Raw genomic sequence first — 19,457 nt, forward strand, 5'->3', positions numbered from 1 at the left:
GTTTAGTTTTCAGATGTGTCTAGGTCTCATAGATTTTTCTATATGGCAGCGTCCCAAAGTTCAAAAATTGCAGCCCTCGCCATTCCAAGTGGGACGATTTTGAGAGTTAGACAAGCTCTCATGGCCCAAATGTAAAACCAAAACCCATAATAATCAAATGTCCTTTTGCTTGCTGTGGGATAAGATGTTTTAGTGTGCGGGGGGAGAGCTGAAAGACTGTTACCCCCTTCAGTTGGGGTGGGAGCGTTACCATGCCCGTACTGGTTGGTAGCCACCAGCCCACTATTCCTTTTTCTTTTTTAATTCCCTGGCATCTAGTAGGCTTTCTGCCCCCCAGGGAGTGGATCTGGGGTAATAGCCCATCTGCTGGTGGGCAGAACAGCTTTATCCCCATTTATTTGGGGTGGGGGGTATGGCCATACCCCCACCCTCTTTTTTTTGTTGTTTTTTTTTTGTTTTTTAAAACAATTCTTCCCTGGTCTCTGGTGGGCTTTCTGCCCTCCTTGGGGGGATGGGGGGGCGGGGCAGATGGGACTTACAAAAATAGGCTGATCTGCGAAATGGCCTAAAATAAATTCCGCCCTCCCCCCACCAGTGGAGTGACCCTTTCCTAAGGGGTTGCTCCCCTTGTGTGAAATTGGCGCAAAAAAAAATCCCTGGTGTCTAGTGGTTTCTGCCCCCCTTCGGGGCAGATTGCCATAAGAAAAATAGGCCGATCTGCCCCCAAGTGGGGGAAGAAATGGCCTAAAATAAATTTGGTCCCCAGGGGAGCGACCCTTGCCTAAGGGGACACTCCCCATCTGTAAAAAGAAAAATAAATCCCTGGTGCCTGGTGGTTTCTGCCCCTCTTCGGGGCAGATTGGCCTAATGAATATAGGTCCATATGGCCTAACAAAAGAATTACCCCCTGGGGAGCGACCCTTGCCTAAATGGGTTGCTCCCCTTATCAATTTAAACCAAAAAAACATCCCTGGTGTCTAATGGCTTCTGTCCCCCCTGGGGGTAGTTCAGCCTAATTAATATAGGCCGATCTGCACCTGGGTGGAGAAAAAATGACCCCCTCCCCCCCCCCCCCCCTTGGAGGAGCGACCCTTGCCGAAGGGGTCCCTCCCCTTATGCCAATGTAAAAAAAAAAATCCCTGGTGTCTAGTGGCTTCTGCCCCCTCTTGGGCAGTTTGGCCTAATTATTATAGGCTGTTTGGCCTAATTATTATAGGCTGTTTGGCCTAATTATTATAGGCTGCTCCTCTTATTTGTTTACACAAAGTAAACAAAATCCCTGGTATCTGATAGAGACTTCTAGCTGCAGCTTCCTTACCTTAGAATTCCCTGGCGTCAGCTTCGAATCCGGAGTTTTTTCTGAGCAGTACCCTGCGCGCGCGCCCTCGGACGCCGTCGGACCCCGTCGTTCGGATCCGCGTGCGTCGACCAGCTCAGCGTGAGTCGTTGGAGCCGTCTATGACTATCACTTTGGTGAGAGAGGTTCGGTGATCCTGGAGGCATTTGGAACTATCACTTTTTAGGATGTACCTACCTTTGTAGTGTCCAGTGCCTGGACATTCCATGGTACAGCACTTACTATGGTGAATAGTCAAAGTCTTTCCTTTTGGTTTGCTTTTTTTCTGTAATCGATTTTTTTCTTGTTCTGCGATGTTCTGTGATTGATGATTTTTTATTTTTTTATTTAATCGTTTAACATTCTATTTTATTGAAATGTCTGTTTCCATTCTGTGACAGAGCTTCCTCTGAATGTTCTGTGATTGATTATTTTTATTTTTTTATTTCATCGTTTAACATTCTATTTTATTGAAATGTCCATTTCCATTCTGTGACAGAGCTTCCCTTTTCTTTTCCAGGAGCTTTGGAGAACGAAACTCCAGGAGGATCTTAGCAGGGAGTCGACTCAGTAATGGAGCTGGTTGGTAAAGAATGGGGTACGGGGTGGTGGAGGGTAGTCTCTGGTGTAGCAGAGAACCAAGGCTAAATGTGGATAATGGAGTAGGAGGCACAGAGATCGGTACACATTGGCACATAATGTGAATTTGCTGTGGGTGAGAGCATAGGTGGATGAGGAAGAAAAGTGAGGTTTCTTATAGGCACATGTTACTGTGGTAGAGAGCTGAGTCAGGCGTATAGCCTTCCTTATTGTGTGGAGGTCACTGAGGTATGTTTTGTGATCAATTTGACACTTTAAAATCTGTTTTAAAAATCAGCATTTTACAGAAGAAATGACAGGCCCATGCATTTGTTTCCGTAATTCCCCTAAATCACTTAATTAGTCTTGGTGCAAAATATATTTTATATATAATACACAAATGTTCAAAATACATGCTCACTCAGGATGTCAGTGAATGCCTTGTTTATTCACCAGTAATATGACCAACTCACGTGTTTCGGCTGTCAAGCAGCCTTGTCCTCATGGAATATGTCAAAAAATATATAAAATGTATTTATTTATATATATATATATATATGTATATTATATATATATGTATATACAGGGAGTGCAGAATTATTAGGCAAGTTGTATTTTTGAGGATTAATTTTATTATTGAACAACAACCATGTTCTCAATGAACCCAAAAAACTCATTAATATCAAAGCTGAATATTTTTGGAAGTAGTTTTTAGTTTGTTTTTAGTTTTAGCTATGTTAGGGGGATATCTGTGTGTGCAGGTGACTATCACTGTGCATAATTATTAGGCAACTTAACAAAAAAAAATATATACCCATTTCACTTATTTATTATTACCAGTGAAACCAATATAACATCTCAACATTCACAAATATACATTTCTGACATTCAAAAACAAAACAAAAACAAATCAGTGACCAATATAGCCACCTTTCTTTGCAAGGACACTCAAAAGCCTGCCATCCATGGATTCTGTCAGTGTTTTGATCTGTTCACCATCAACATTGCGTGCAGCAGCAACCACAGCCTCCCAGACACTGTTCAGAGAGGTGTACTGTTTTCCCTCCTTGTAAATCTCACATTTGATGATGGACCACAGGTTCTCAATGGGGTTCAGATCAGGTGAACAAGGAGGCCATGTCATTAGATTTCCTTCTTTTATACCCTTTCTTGCCAGCCACGCTGTGGAGTACTTGGACGCGTGTGATGGAGCATTGTCCTGCATGAAAATCATGTTTTTCTTGAAGGATGCAGACTTCTTCCTGTACCACTGCTTGAAGAAGGTGTCTTCCAGGAACTGGCAGTAGGACTGGGAGTTGAGCTTGACTCCATCCTCAACCCGAAAAGGCCCCACAAGCTCATCTTTGATGATACCAGCCCAAACCAGTACTCCACCTCCACCTTGCTGGCGTCTGAGTCGGACTGGAGCTCTCTGCCCTTTACCAATCCAGCCACGGGCCCATCCATCTGGCCCATCAAGACTCACTCTCATTTCATCAGTCCATAAAACCTTAGAAAAATCAGTCTTGAGATATTTCTTGGCCCAGTCTTGACGTTTCTGCTTGTGTGTCTTGTTCAGTGGTGGTCGTCTTTCAGCCTTTCTTACCTTGGCCATGTCTCTGAGTATTGCACACCTTGTGCTTTTGGGCACTCCAGTGATGTTGCAGCTCTGAAATATGGCCAAACTGGTGGCAAGTGGCATCGTGGCAGCTGCACGCTTGACTTTTCTCAGTTCATGGGCAGTTATTTTGCGCCTTGGTTTTTCCACACGCTTCTTGCGACCCTGTTGACTATTTTGAATGAAACGCTTGATTGTTCGATGATCACGCTTCAGAAGCTTTGCAATTTTAAGAGTGCTGCATCCCTCTGCAAGATATCTCACTATTTTTGACTTTTCTGAGCCTGTCAAGTCCTTCTTTTGACCCATTTTGCCAAAGGAAAGGAAGTTGCCTAATAATTATGCACACCTGATATAGGGTGTTGATGTCATTAGACCACACCCCTTCTCATTACAGAGATGCACATCACCTAATATGCTTAATTGGTAGTAGGCTTTCGAGCCTATACAGCTTGGAGTAAGACAACATGCATAAAGAGGATGATGTGGTCAAAATACTAATTTGCCTAATAATTCTGCACTCCCTGTATGTTCGATGGCATGTGTAGCTGCAGATACAGATGCTATGCATAGTCTGCCATCTAGTGTTGGGCTGAGTGTTACAAGTTATTTTTCTTCGAAGAAGTGTTTTCGAGTCACAGGATCGAGTGACTCCTCTTCGGCTCCATTGCGCGTGGGCATCGACTCCATGTTAGATTGTTTTCTTTCCGCCATCGGGTTCGGGCGTGTTTCTTTTCGCTCCGATAGTTCGAGTTGAAAAACTTTTAAAACTCTCTAATTCTCATCGGTATTGTTTTGATCGCGTACCATCTTCTATCGACTCTTCAGTACCGTCGGGTCAAACATCTTTACTTGCCCTTTGCTGGGCCCGTGCTCAACTCGGGCATGGTCAGGCCGACCGCGTGGAAGCCTCATGGACAGGACCCCATTCCGCTTTTGTCCTTAGTGCCACGCAAAATTTCCCTACACAGACCATCATCTCGTCTGTAACTTCTGTCTTTCCCCAGACCATCGGTAAGAAAATTGCGAGGCCTGCAGATCCTTCCGTTCAAAGAAAACGCTCTGAGACAGAAGAGCACGGAGACTCGAGATGGCATCCAAAAGCACTGGACGTCGAAGAGGAGGAGATCATGCACACGCTGTCTCCTTTCGAGGATCCGACTCCGAGCAGGAGTCCGAGGAGGACAGACTGGTCACGGCAGGACAGCACGTGAGTACGCCTGCCTCTGTCCCGGCCAAGCCCAAACATAAGTGTAGGAAGTTGGCTCTGTATGCACTATTTCAAAGTAAGGAATAGTATGCACAGAGTCCAAGGGTTCCCCTTAGAGGTAAGATAGTGGCAAAAAGAGATAATACTAATGCTCTATTTTGTGGTAGTGTGGTCGAGCAGTAGGCTTATCAAAAGAGTAGTGTTAAGCATTTGTTGTACATACACACAGGCAATAAATGAGGAACACACACTCAGAGACAATTCCAGGCCAATAGGTTTTGTTATAGAAAAATATATTTTCTTAGTTTATTTTAAGAACCACAGGTACAAATTCTACATGTAATATCTCATTTGAAAGGTATTGCAGGTACGTACTTTAGGAACTTTGAATAATCACAGTAGCATATATACTTTTTTCATAAAACACAATAAGCTGTTTTAAAAGTGGACACTTAGTGCAATTTTCACAGTTCCTGGGGGAGGTAAAGTATTGTTAGTTCTTGCAGGTAAGTAAACCACCTACGGGTTTAAGATTGGGGTCCAAGGTAGCCCACCGTTGGGGGTTCAGAGCAACCCCAAAGTCACCACACCAGCAGCTCAGGGCCAGTCAGGTGCAGAGTTCAAAGTGGTGCCCAAAACGCATAGGCTTCAATGGAGAGAAGGGGGTGCCCCGGTTCCAGTCTGCCAGCAGGTAAGTACCCGCGTCTTCGGGGGGCAGACCAGGGGGGTTTTGTGGGGCACCGGGGGGGGACACAAGCTCACACAAAAAGTACACCCTCAGCGGCACTGGGGCGGCTGGGTGCAGTGTGCAAATAAGCGTTGGGTTCGCAATATAAATCAATGGGAGACCAAGGGGTCTCTTCAGCGGTGCAGGCAGGCAAGGGGGGGGGGGCTCCTCAGGGTAGCCACCACCTGGGCAAGGGAGAGGGCCTCCTGGGGGTCACTCCTGCACTGAAGTTCCGATCCTTCAGGTGCTGGGGGCTGCGGGTGCAGGGTCTTTTCCAGCCGTCGGGATTTTAGAGTCAGGCAGTCGCGGTCAGGGGGAGCCTCGGGATTCCCTCTGCAGGCGTCGCTGTGGGGGCTCAGGGGGGACAACTTTGGTTACTCACGGTCTTGGAGTCGCCGGAGGGTCCTCCCTGAGGTGGTGTTTCTCCACCAGTCGAGTCTGGGTCGCCGGGTGCAGTGTTGCAAGTCTCATGCTTCTTGCGGGGATTGCAGGGGTCTTTAAATCTGCTCCTCTGAAACAAAGTTGCAGTCTTTTTGGAACAGGGCCGCTGTCCTCAGGAGTTTCTTGTTTCTCTTGAAGCAGGGCAGTCCTCTGAGGATTCAGAGGTCGCTGGTCCTGGGGAAAACGTCGCTGGAGCAGGGTTCTTTAGAAGGCAGGAGACAGGCCGGTAGGACTGGGGCCAAAGCAGTTGGTGTCTTCTTTTCTTCTTCTGCAGGGGTCTTTCAGCTCAGCAGTCCTCTTCTTCTTGTAGTTGCAGGAATCTAAATTCTTAGGTTCAGGGGAGCCCTTAAATACTAAATTTAAGGGCGTGTTTAGGTCTGGGGGGTTAGTAGCCAATGGCTACTAGCCCTGAGTGTGGGTAACACCCTCTTTGTGCCTCCTCCCAAGGGGAGGGGGTCACATTCCTATCCCTATTGGGGGAATCCTCCTTCTACAAGATGGAGGATTTCTAAAAGTCAGAGTCACCTCAGCTCAGGACACCTTAGAGGGTGTCCTGACTGGCCAGTGACTCCTCCTTGTTTTTCTCATTATCTCTCCTGGACTTGCCGCCAAAAGTGGGGGCTGGGTCCAGGAGGTGGGCATCTCCACTAGCTGGAGTGCCCTGGGGCATTGTAACACGAAGCTTGAGCCTTTGAAGCTCACTGCTAGGTGTTACAGTTCCTGCAGGGGGGAGGTGTGAAGCACCTCCACCCAGAGCAGGCTTTGTTTCTGTCCTCAGAGAGCACAAAGGCTCTCACCGCATGGGGTCAGAAACTCGTCTCTCAGCAGCAGGCTGGCAGAGACCAGTCAGTCCTGCACTGAACAATTGGGTAAAATACAGGGGGCATCTCTAAGATGCCCTCTGTGTGCATTTTTTAATAAATCCAACACTGGCATCAGTGTGGGTTTATTATTCTGAGAAGTTTGATACTAAACTTCCCAGTATTCAGTGTAGCCATTATGGAGCTGTGGAGTTCGTTTTTGGCAGACTCCCAGCCCATATACTCTTATGGCTACCCTGCACTTACAATGTCTAAGGTTTTGCTTAGACACTGTAGGGGGATAGTGCTCATGCACCTATGCCCTCGCCTATGGTATAGTGTACCCTGCATTAGGGCTGTAAGGCCTGCTAGAAGGGTGACTTATCTATGCCATGGGCAGTGTGAGGTTGGCATGGCACCCTGAGGGGAGTGTCATGTCGACTTAGTCATTTTCTCCCCACCAGTACACATAAGCTGGCAAGCAGTGTGTCTGTGCTGAGTGAGGGGTCCCTAGGGTGGCATAAGACATGCTGCAGCCCTTAGAGACCTTCCCTGGCATCAGGGCCCTTGGTACCAGGGGTACCAGTTACAAGGGACTTACCTGGGTGCCAGGGTTGTGCCAATTGTGGAGACAATGGTACATTTTAGGTGAAAGAACACTGGTGCTGGGGCCTGGTTAGCAGGGTCCCAGCACACTTCTCAGTCAAGTCAGCATCAGTATCAGGCAAAAAGTGGGGGGTAACTGCAACAGGGAGCCATTTCTTTACAATAAGGCCTTGGGAACGCCACTGCCGGAAGGCCATGGCTCGACCCGTAAAAAGACCTTCGGTGACCAACCCACAACCTCGGCACCGAAAAAGGCCATGCCATCCAAGCCTTCGGACTCGAGCCAAGGCTCTGTCTCCGAGTCCACCAAGCATTGATCCTTCGAGTCGAAAGCCATAAAATAACTGAGTAACACTCACAAATGGAGGCAATAGATAAAAGGCAAGCCAGGATTCACATCCACAAGGACACTGGCAGAATTATAACAGCACCTCTTCTAAAGCCTAAGAGGAAATTAGCCTTTCAAGAAGAATTGGACACTGCTCAGCCACCAGCTAAAGTGTCAAAAACCAAAGAGAAACCTCCACCTCCTCAGTTTTCTCCTCCTCAGTCTCCTCCTCACTCTCCTCATTTGCTTATCTCTCCCCCTAATAGTCCCACACCTGTACAGTCTCCTGTACATTCATTTGATTCACAGCACGACACTGTGGGTCCATGGGATGTTTATGATCCAGATCGCATTCCAGATAACAACCCAGACTGCTATCCCTCTAAGCCATCACCACCAGAGGATGTTACATGTTACACTCAGGTCATAGCTAGGGCGGCATCCTATCACAATGTCACCATGCACACTGAGCCGTTAGAGGATGACTTCCTTTTTAATACACTCTCCTCTACACATACTACCTATCAGTCGCTTCACATGCTCCCAGGCATGTTAGAGCATGCAGACCAAATATTCAAGGAGCCAGTTAAGACTAGAATAATTACTCCTAGCTTGGGGAAGAAGTATAAGCCACCTCCCCCTGATCCTGCCTTTATCACCAACAATTGCCTCTGGACTCTGTAATGGTAAGCGCACACAGAAAAATAGCAAACTTGCAGTCATCAGGGGATGCACCCCCACTAGAAAAGGAGAGCAGAAAGTTTGATGTTGCGGGCAAAAGGGTGGCATCTCAGGCAGCCAACCAGTGGAGGATAGCCAACTCCCAGGCATTGTTGGCTAGATATGATGCAGCCCACTGGGATGATGTAAGGAAATGCCTCCTTGGCATGGTTACCCCCTGACTTTTTGCCTTTGCTGATGCCAAGTTATGATTTGAAAGTGTGCTGAGGCCTGCTAACCAGGCCCCAGCACCAGTGTTCTTTCCCTAACCTGTACTTTTGTTTCTACAATTGGCACACCCTGGCATCCAGGTAAGTCCCTTGTAACTGGTACCCCTGGTACCAAGGGCCCTGATGCCAGGGAAGGTCTCTAAGGGCTGCAGCATATCTTATGCCACCCTGGGGACCCATCACCCAGCACAGACACAAGTATTGTTTGTAAATCTTGAACCTGTGGTTCTTAAAATAAACTAAGAAAATATATTTTTCTATATAAAAACCTATTGGCCTGGAATTGTCTTTGAGTGTGTGTTCCTCATTTATTGCCTGTGTGTGTACAATAAATGCTTAACACTACCCTCTGATAAGCCTACTGCTCGACCACACTACCACAAAATAGAGCATTAGAATTATCTCTTTTTGCCACTATCTTACCTCTAAGGGGAACCCTTGGACTCTGTGCATGCTATTTCTTACTTTGAAATAGTACATACAGAGCCAACTTCCTACAGATGAGATGAAAGACATAGTACAACATCTCCCCAAAAAACAACAGAAAGGGGCGCAACAAATAGTTGAGGAAGGGCAAGCTGTCACAAACAATCAGATCAGGATAGCCCTAGACTCTACAGACACAGCAGCTAGGACAATCAACACTGCTGTCACTATAAGACACACATGACTTAGGTCTTCAGGATTTAAGCCTGAAATACAGCAGGCTGTCCTCAATATGCTGTTTAAACAAAAATAGCTTTTTGGCCCGGAGGTAGACGCGGCTATTGAAACAAGCATTTGCAATGCAACAGGTCTCACGTTTGCCCATGTTAGAGCTGATCGCGTTGTAAACTCTTAACCCGACTTTTCACCTATCGGGCAAAAGTGCATTTATGTACATAACCCGAAAAAGTGAAATCAAGTATGTAAAGCGCTCGACTTCTGCCAAGCGAGATCGCACTCGTAAATTAGAGAAAAAAAAGTCCACGAGTCCGATGGGAAACAGCGAGCCTCGCATGTTTTCAGTACTTGGTCGCTGCGCTCGAGGAGGGCTTGCCACCGGAAAAGGCATGACATATGGGTGCCTTCGACTAATGAAAGCAAGCAGATTTTATTAGGGAAGCCCACGAACCAATAAAAAACACTGACGTGAAGTTGACAGGGCTCCGAGCCCTTTTCTAAATACAAAAGAGTCTCGCTGCGATACGCATGCGCGAGCGCATGCAACGCAGGCCCGACCCTAAAAATGAAAAAAGATTCGGACACATCTAAAGCCATGGGTGCTTTGTATACAACACAATACAGGGGATCCTTTCGTAAGACCCAATACAGAGGTGGATTTAGAACCCAAACACCTGAGGCATCCACCTCACAAACAGTCAGCCTACCAACCTCAATATCAAAGAGGTGGATTCAAAAGCGCTTACAGAGGCCAGTACCCCAGAGGGAGGGGAAACTATCAGTCAACAAAACAAGCCTCACAACAGCCAAAGCAGTGACTTGATCCATCCCTTCCCAATTCACACCTCACCTGTGGGGGGAAGACTGCAAAGGTTCCACAACAATTGGCTACCCATCACCACAGACAACTGGGTATTATAAATAATCCGCAATGGCTATTGCATAGAATTGGCACAGACTCCACCAAATATTCTACCAAAACCACACAACCTCTCCACACAATATATCGCCCTGTTGCAAGAGGAAGTAAAATCTCTATTACTCAAACAAGCAATAGAGCCAGTGCCACAAAATCAACTAGGAACAGGAGTTTACTCACTGTATTTCCTCATTCCCAAAAAAGACCGAACCTTAAGGCCAATATTAGATCTCAGAACCCTCAATCTTTACATCCTATCAGAACATTTTCACATGGTAGCACTACAGGATGTTGTCCCACTACTTCAACAGCACAATTTCATGGCAACATTAGACCTCAAAGATGCGTATTTTCACATACCAATCCATCCAGCGCACAGAAAATATCTCAGGTTTGTGATTCAAGGAAAGCATCATCAGTTCAAAGTGTTACCCTTTGGAATAACAACAGCTCCCAGAGCATTCACAAAATGCCTGGTGGTAGTTGCAGCCTACCTAAGAAGGCAACACATTCATGTCTTCCCATATATCGACGATTGGCTAATAAAATCCAACAGTCAACACATTGTCAAAACCATACGCATTATGTAATACAAACCCTACACAGCCTAGGGTTCTCCATAAACAACTAAAAATCACGCCTACAACCTGGGCAAATTCAACAGTATTTAGGAGCCACACTAAATACGCAAGCAGCGCTTGCAAGCCCAAGTCCACAAAAAATACAAGCATTTCATTATATATTGCCACAAATACAGCCAGCACATTGTCAAATTTGTCATGAAACTGTTGGGCACAATGGCATCCTGTATCGCCATTGTCCCACATGCAAGACTAAACATGCGGCCTTTACAACAGTGCCTCGCACAGCAATGGTCACATGCACAGGGTCAACTTCACGATCTAGTGTTGATAGACCGCCAAACATGCATATCACTTCAGTGGTGGAATTCCACAAACCTAAACAAAGGGCGGCCATTTCAAGACCCCGTGCCTCAGACCATACTTACAACAGATGCATCAATGATTGGCTGGGGGGCGCACCTCAACAATCACAACATTCAGGGACAATGGGACGGCAAACACAAACAGTTACACATAAATCACTTAGAATTGCTAGCTGTATTCCTAGCACTCAAAGCTTTTCAGTCTCTTCTTACTCACAAGAACATCCTTATCAAAACAAGACAACATGACAACAATGTATTACCTAAACAAACAAGGAGGCACCCATTCATCCCAACTCTCCCTCCTAGCCCAAATAATTTGGCAATGGGCAATCCACAACAAGATTCACCTGGTAGCACAATACATTCCAGGGATACACAACCAATTGGCAGATGTTCTTAGCCGAGGTAATCAACAAACACACAAGTGGGAGATTCACCCTCAAGTGCGTCAACTAAACTTTCACCATTGGGGAACACCAGACCTAGATCTATTCGCCACCAGCGAAAACGCAAAATGCCAAGACTTCGAATCCAGATACCCACTTCCCCTATCCAAGGGCAATGCTCTATGGATGAACTGGTCAGGGATATTTGCTTATGCTTTTCCCCCTCTCCCGCTCATTCCATTTCTAGTCAACAAACTACGTCAAAACAAACTAAAACTCATACTCATAGTGCCAACGTGGGCACGCCAACCCTGGTACACGACACTATTAGACCTGTCAGTAGTACCACATATCAAACTCCCAAACAGACCAGATCTGTTAACACGAAACAAACAACAGATCAGGCAAACAAAACCCAACATACTCAATCTAGCAATTTGGCTCCTGAAGTCATATAATTTGGGTATCTACAACTACCAACTGAATGTATGGAAGTAATTAAACAAGTAAGAAAACCCACTACTAGGCAGTGCTATGCCAACAAAGGAAAAAGATTTGTGTATTACTGTCAATCCAAACAAATTACCCCTCTTTCAGCATCAATACAAGTCATTGTATATTATTTGCTTCATTTGCAAAAAGCAAACTTAGCTTTTTCATCCATAAAAATACATCTCACTGCAATCTCTGCGTACTTGCAAAATACAGAGCGACCTCTGACCTGTTTTTGGTCTAGAGCTCGCCCCCCACGTCCGCAGCACCACCTTGCTGTCTCGTGTCCCTGACCCCCGCCCACGCTGTTGCTAGCGTGTTCGAGGCCCTCCTCCACCCGCAGGCATCCTCCTGCGCCTCATCCCTGGTGTCTAGTGGGCTTCTGGTAAGCGTCGCTAGACCCGTGTGCACTGTGCCGCTTTCGCCGTATCTGTGAGTGTTTTCTGGTTTTCTGCGCCTTGCCGCCTTGCGCTCCTGCCCCCATTTGTGCCCCTTTTTTTTGCTGTATTCTGCTTGTGCATCGTGCCGTTTACCGTATTATAAGTGCATTTTTTTTGTTTTTCTGCGCCTGCCTCCTTGCGCTCTTGCCCCCATTTGTGCCTTTTTCCTGACCGCTGTACTCCGCTTGTGCTTGTGCCGTTTACCGTATTTGTGATTGTATTCCGTATTTTGTGATTGCCTTTCTCTGCCTTGTGCTTGTTTTTCACATTTGTGCCTTTTTCCGCTTTTTTCGCCCCTTGGGCGCTCCCCCTTGCCGCTGCCTCCCTGCGGCCCCGCCCCCATTCGCTGCTCCTTCCCGCCTCCCAGCTGCTCCTCCCTCCCTTCTTAATGGCTGGCGCTGCCCGTCGAGGGTGAGCGACCTCTGACCTGTTTTTGGTCTAGAGCTCGCCCCCCACGTCCACAGCACCACCTTGCTGTCTTGTGTCCCTGACCCCCGCTCACGCTGTTGCTAGCGTGTTCGAGGCCCTCCTCCACCCGCAGGCATCCTCCTGCGCCTCATCCCTGGTGTCTAGTGGGCTTCTGGTAAGCATCGCTAGACCTGTGTGCACTGTGCCGCTTTCGCCGTATCTGGGAGTGTTTTCTGTTTTTCTGCACCTTGCCGCCTTGCGCTCCTGCCCCCTTTTGTGCCCCTTTTCTGATTGCTCTATTCTGCTTGTGCATCGTGCCGTTTACCGTATTGTAAGTGCATTTTGTTTTTCTGCGCCTGCCTCCTTGCGCTCTTGCCCCCATTTGTGCCTTTTTCCTGGCCGCTGTACTCCGCTTGTGCTTGTGCCGTTTACCGTATTTGTGATTGTATTCCGTATTTTGTGATTGCCTTTCTCTGCCTTGTGCTTGTTTTTCACATTTGTGCCTTTTTCCGCTTTTTTCTCCCCTTGGGAGCACCTCCCTTGCCGTTTTCCCCTGCTGCTGCCTCCCTGCTGCCACGCCAACCTCGCGCCCCCATTCGCCGCTCCCTCCCGACTCCCGCCTCCCAGCTGCTCCTCCCTCCCCCTCCCTTCTTAATGGCTGGCGCTGCGCTTCCGCGCAGCGGGCGCGCCGGAGGCGCACCAGAGGCAAGCCCGTCTGCACCCGTCCGCGCCTGGACCGCGCCCAGCGCCACCCCCCCTGGTCTGCACGCCCCCTGCACCACCAGACATCGCTACTCGGCCAGTGAACTTCTCGCCCTCAACCCCGGCTCCTCCACAGCCTGCTTCCAGGCCACACCAAAGGACCCTTCTCCTGCCGCACCTGCAACAGAACAAGGAAGCCTGCAACAACCAACACCAACTACCTCCACTGCATTCTCCTCAACACACGCTCCGCACGAAAGCAAGCCATTGAGCTCTGGGACCTGCTCGACACCACCGCCCCAGACGTAGCCTTCCTGACCGAAACTTGATGGAACGACTCCTCGGCCCCTGACATCGCCATAGCCATCCCTGACGGCTACAAGATCACCAGAAGAGATCGCACCAACGGAATCGGAGGAGGAATAGCCATCGTCCACAAATCCACCCCCACACGGATGACACCCTCAAGACAGCTGGACACCTTCACTTCCGGATCCACACGGACTCCAACACCACCCTCAGAGGAACTCTCCTCTACCGTCCACCAGGACCACGAGCCCCCTTCAGTGACACGGGCACCCACGCCCTCGCCTCTACGGACTACATCCTCCTTGGAGACCTCAATTTCCACCTGGAGAACAACGACGACAACACCGCATCACTGACCGACAACCTCTCCAACCTCGGACTCAGACAACTGGTCAACACACCCACCCACATCGCCGGCCACACGCTCGATCCGGTCTTCTCCGCAAGCATCCACGTCACCTTCAGCCACACCACCGAACTCCACTGGACAGACCACCACTGCGTCCACTTCACATTCAAGAAACACACCGAGCATCACCGCACCCCACTACCTCCTCACCGCCGCTGGAGCAAAGTCACCGAAGACCAACTAACCAGCACCCTCGCCGAGAACCCACCTACCGACCCTACCGACCCGGACACTGCCGCCAGCAACCTTCAATAGTGGATCCTCGACTGTGCAAAGACCCTCGCACCACTCAAGAGGCCCACCGTCAACCAAGAAAAGAAAAAAGCAGCCTGGTTCACAGACTAACTCATCACCTCCAAACGCACCTGCCAGAAACTAAAGAAGAAATGGCTTCTCGAACGCACACCTGACAGCCTGACAACCCACAAGGAAGCCACCCGCAAGCACCACCAACTAATCCGACTCGCCAAATGTTCCCACTTCACAGAACGCCTAAACAACAACGCACACGACAGCAAGGAGTTCTTCTGCATCGTGAAGGAGCTCTCCAACCCCAGCGCCAATGTCAACAACGTCCTACCATCCCAGGAACTCTGCGACGCACTGTCCACATTCTTCTATCAGAAGATCGCCGTCATCCACAACAGCCTTAACACCACACCTCCGCCAGACCCCACCCCCGACAACTCCTCCTACGCCTACCGCCTCACCACCTGGACCCACGTAGACGACACCGAAACTCGCAAGACCATGAACTCCATCCACTCAGGATCCCCTTCAGACCCTTGCCCACACCACATCTACAACAAAGCCGACTCCACCATCGCCCCCCAACTTCGAAAGATCATCAACCTATCCTTCGAAACCACGACTTTCCCGGACAGCTGGAAGCACGCCGATATCAACGCCCTCCTCAAGAAACCCAAGGCTGACCCCAACGACCTCAAAAACTTCCGCCCGATCTCCCTCCTCCCCTTCCTGGCGAAGGTCATTGAGAAGATCGTCAACGCCCAGCTCACCCACTACCTCGAGGACAACTCCATCCTGGACCTCTCCCAGTCCGGCTTCAGACGCAACCACAGCACCGAGACTGCTCTCCTCGCCGCCACAGACGACATCAGACTACAAATGGACAACGGCGAAACATCTGCACTCATCCTCCTGGACCTTTCCGCTGCCTTCGACACGGTCTGCCACCGCACCCTACTAGCACGCCTCCACGAAGCCGGAATACAAGAAAAAGCCCTCAACTGGATCTCCTCATTCCTCACCGGCAGAACCCAGAGAGTCCGACTCTCACCCTTCCGCTCCGAAGCCACAAACCTCATCTGCGGCGTCCCCCAAGGCTCCTCGCTAAGCCTGACTCTGTTCAACGTCTACATGGTACCCCTCGCACAACTGGCCCGTCAGCACAATCTCATCATTCTCTCCTACGCCGACGACACCCAGCTCATCTTCTCCCTCACTAAAGACCCACATACCGCCAAAGCCAACCTCCATGAGGGAATGAAATCCATTGCCGAATGGATGAGAAATGGCCGCCTGAAATTGAACTCCGACAAGACGGAGGTCCTCATCCTCAGACGCACCCCCTCGGCCTGGGACGACTCCTGGTGGCCCACCGCGCTGGGACCCCCCCCCAACACCAGCCAACCACGCACGCAACCTCGGCTTCGTCCTCGACTCCGCCCTCACCATGTCCAAACAGGTCAACGCAGTATCCTCCTCCTGCTACAACACCCTCTGCATGCTCCGTAGAATCTACAAGTGGATCCCAACGGAAACCAGAAAAACGGCGACCCAGGCCCTCGTCAGTAGCAGACTTGACTACGGCAACGCACTCTACACAGGCATCCCAGCAAAATCCATCCAACGACTCCAACGCATCCAAAACGCCTCCGCCCGACTGGTCCTCGACGTACCCCGCCGATGCCACATCACCCACCACCTGAAGGACCTCCACTGGCTCCCCGTGGACAAGAGGATCAACTTTAAGCTACTAACCCACGCTCACAAGGCACTCCACAACGCCGGACCCGCCTACCTGAACAACAGACTTAACTTTTACGTCCCCTCCCGCCAACTCCGCTCTGCCAACCTCTCCCTCGCCATCGTTCCCCGCTTCCAACGCAAGACTTCCGGCGGCAGATCCTTCTCCTACCTCGCCGCCAAGACCTGGAACTCCCTCCCAACCCCCCTGCGCCAAACCCAGGACCTTCTCACCTTCAGGAGACTCCTCAAGACCTGGCTCTTCAACCAATAGCAGTACCCCCCCCCCCCCCCCCCCCAGCACCTTGAAACCCTAACGAGTACGTAGCGCGCTTTATAAATATTATGATTGATTGATTGATTCACAGCTCATTATTTAGAGTTCCTGTTATCAAAGCCTTCATGGAAGGATTAAAACGCATCATTCCACCTAGAACGCCTCCAGTGCCTTCGTGGAGTCTAAATGTAGTGCTCACACGACTTATGGGTCCACGATTTGAACCTATGCACTCATGTCAGATTCAATACCTAACACGGAAAGTTGCCTTCCTAGTCGCAATTACTTCATTAAGAAGAGTTATTGAAATCCAAGCTTTCACAATTCAAGAACCGTTCATAAAAGTACACAAACATAAAATTGTACTTCGAACTAACCCTAAACTTCTCCCAAAAGTTATATCACCGTTTCATATCAATAAAACAGTGGAGCTACCAGTCTTTTTCCCACAGCCAGACTCTGTAGCAGAAAGAGCCCTGCATACATTAGATATTAAGAGCCTTAATGTATTACATAGATAGAACAAAATCATTTAGGAAAACGAAACAGTTATTTGTGGCATTCCAAAAACCACATACTGGTAACCCTATTTCAAAACAAGGTTTAGCAAGATGGATAGTAAAATGCATCCAACCATGTTACCTTAAAGCTAAAAGGCAGCTCTTAGTTACACCTAAAGTACATTCCACACGGAAAAAAGGGGCTACAATGGCTTACTTAGGAAATATACCAATGGCCGAAATTTGGAAAGCAGCTATTTGGTCAACACCACATACATTTACCAAGCATTACTGTGTAGATGTGTTAGCAAAACTGCAAGCCACAGTAGGTCAAGCTGTACTAAGAACATTATTTCAAAGACCTTTCACTCCTACAGGCTAACCACCGCTTTTATGGGAGGTAAAACTGCTTTGTTGTCTATGCATAGCATGTGTATCTGCAGCTACACATGCCATCGAACGGAAAATGTCACTTACCCTGTGTACATCTGTTCGTGGCATGTTCCGCTGCAGATTCACATGTACCCTCCCCGCGAGCCTGTAGCCGTTTAGGTTCAACTTTCACTTGTACATATGTGTGTGTGTATATATATATACATATATATATGTTCAATGGCATGTGTAGCTGCAGATACACATGCTGTGCACATCCCGCCATCTGGTGTTGGGCTTGGAGTGTTACAAGTTGTTTTTCTTCGAAGAAGTCTTTTCGAGTCACGAGACCGAGGGACTCCTCCCATTTCGACTCCATTGCGCATGGGCGTCGACTCCATCTTAGATTGTTTTTTTTCCGCCATCGGGTTCGGACGTGTTCCTTTTCGCTCTGTGTTTCGGGTCGGAAAGTTAGTTAGAATCTCGGGAAAAAAACGTCGGTATTGTTTGCGTTCGGTATCGGGTTAGTTACAACAGATCGACACCGAATTTAGAAGAGTTCCGGTGGCCCTTCGGGGTTTTTTCGATCCCCCGTCGGGGCCTGGTCGGCCCGGCCACGTGTGAATTCAAGGCTGATGGAACGGACCCCATTCCGCTTCTGTCCAAAATGCCATATCAAGTATCCGTATACGGATCAGCATCTGGTCTGTAACTTGTGCTTGTCCCCAGAGCACAAGGAAGATACTTGTGAGGCCTGTCGAGCGTTTCGGTCCAGAAAGACGTTAAGAGACCGAAGAGCCAGAAGACTGCAGATGGCGTCGACGCCGACAGAACAAGAGCGTTTCGAGGAAGAGGAAACTTTCTCTATCCAAGTGTCGGACTCGGAAGAGCTCGAGGCCGAAAACCGTGAGTAAGATGTCGAAACATAAGACTCACGAGAAGTCAACAAAAGCCCAGGGGACGCCACCGCCAATAGGCCATGGCTTAACCCAAACAAGCGGTGACCGAGCCAAGGCACCGAAAAAGGGCACGCTGGTGTCGAAGTCATCCGACTCCGGTCGAGATACCGCCACACAGCAATCTCGGACCCGAGACATGGGCTCTGAGAAATTTTGGCACCGTCACAGCGGCACCGAAAAAATTCGGCATCGAGACACCACCACGCCGAAAATTACGCAGGTTTCTTCGGAGCCTAAAATGACCTCCGAAAAAGTTTCGGTTCCGAAACATCCAGCCTCGGAGCCGAAAACAGGTTCCTATACAGAGGAACAAGGATTGGCCTCCCAAATGAAAAAACATAGATTTGGAGAGGAACTTCAAGCTGTAGAGCCAGACTATACTCAAAGGAGGCTCCACATTCATCAAGACACAGGGAAGATAACCACTCTTCCTCCAATTAAAATAAAAAGAAAACTTGCCTTTCACGAAAAGGAGAAGGAGCCACAGGCAAAGGTGGCAAAGAAAACAACTCCACCACCTTCTCCACCACCATCAGTGCCCACATCACCAGTAGCAACTCCTCCACTGATGCACTCCCCGACTCATACTGCCATGAGTCAAGATGATCCCGATGCATGGGACCTTTACGATGCTCCAGTATCGGACAACAGCCCAGACTCGTACCCTACCAGACTGTCCCCTCCTGAGGACAGTACATCTTACACACAGGTGATCGCAAGGGCAGCTGCTTTCCATAACGTCACCTTGCATTCAGAACCAATTGAGGATGACTTCTTGTTTAACACGTTAACCTCCACTCATAGCCAGTACCAAAGACTACCTATGCTCCCAGGAATGCTAAAACATTCAAAACAAATCTTTCAAGATCCTGTTAAAGGCCGAGCCATAACTCCAAGAGTGGAAAAAAAATACAAGCCACCGCCAACAGATCCTGTTTATATTACAACGCAGTTAACTCCAGACTCAGTAGTTGTCGGGCAGCTCGTAAGAGAGCAAACTCTCATACCTCGGGAGAAGCACCATCTCCAGACAAAGAGAGTCGCAAATTTGATGCTGCGGGCAAAAGGGTTGCAGCACAATCAGCAAA

General features: G+C 48.7%; 1 protein-coding gene across 3 annotated transcripts in view; it reads left to right on the forward strand.

The window, feature by feature from the left end:
- The window catches only part of LLGL2 (LLGL scribble cell polarity complex component 2), a 624,825-nt gene that overhangs the window by 577,937 nt on the left and 27,431 nt on the right, over positions 1-19,457 (forward strand). For 2 of the 3 annotated variants that reach the window (XM_069200158.1, XM_069200159.1), the window contains exon 25: positions 1,857-1,918. In XM_069200158.1, the coding sequence (XP_069056259.1) occupies positions 1,857-1,918 (62 nt within the window). Of the gene's footprint in view, positions 1-1,856; positions 1,923-19,457 lie in introns of all 3 variants that reach the window. The other variant, XM_069200160.1, reaches the window with a different exon arrangement.

The sequence above is a fragment of the Pleurodeles waltl genome, chromosome 7 (genome assembly GCF_031143425.1).
Source record: "Pleurodeles waltl isolate 20211129_DDA chromosome 7, aPleWal1.hap1.20221129, whole genome shotgun sequence".
NCBI lineage: Eukaryota > Metazoa > Chordata > Amphibia > Caudata > Salamandridae > Pleurodeles > Pleurodeles waltl.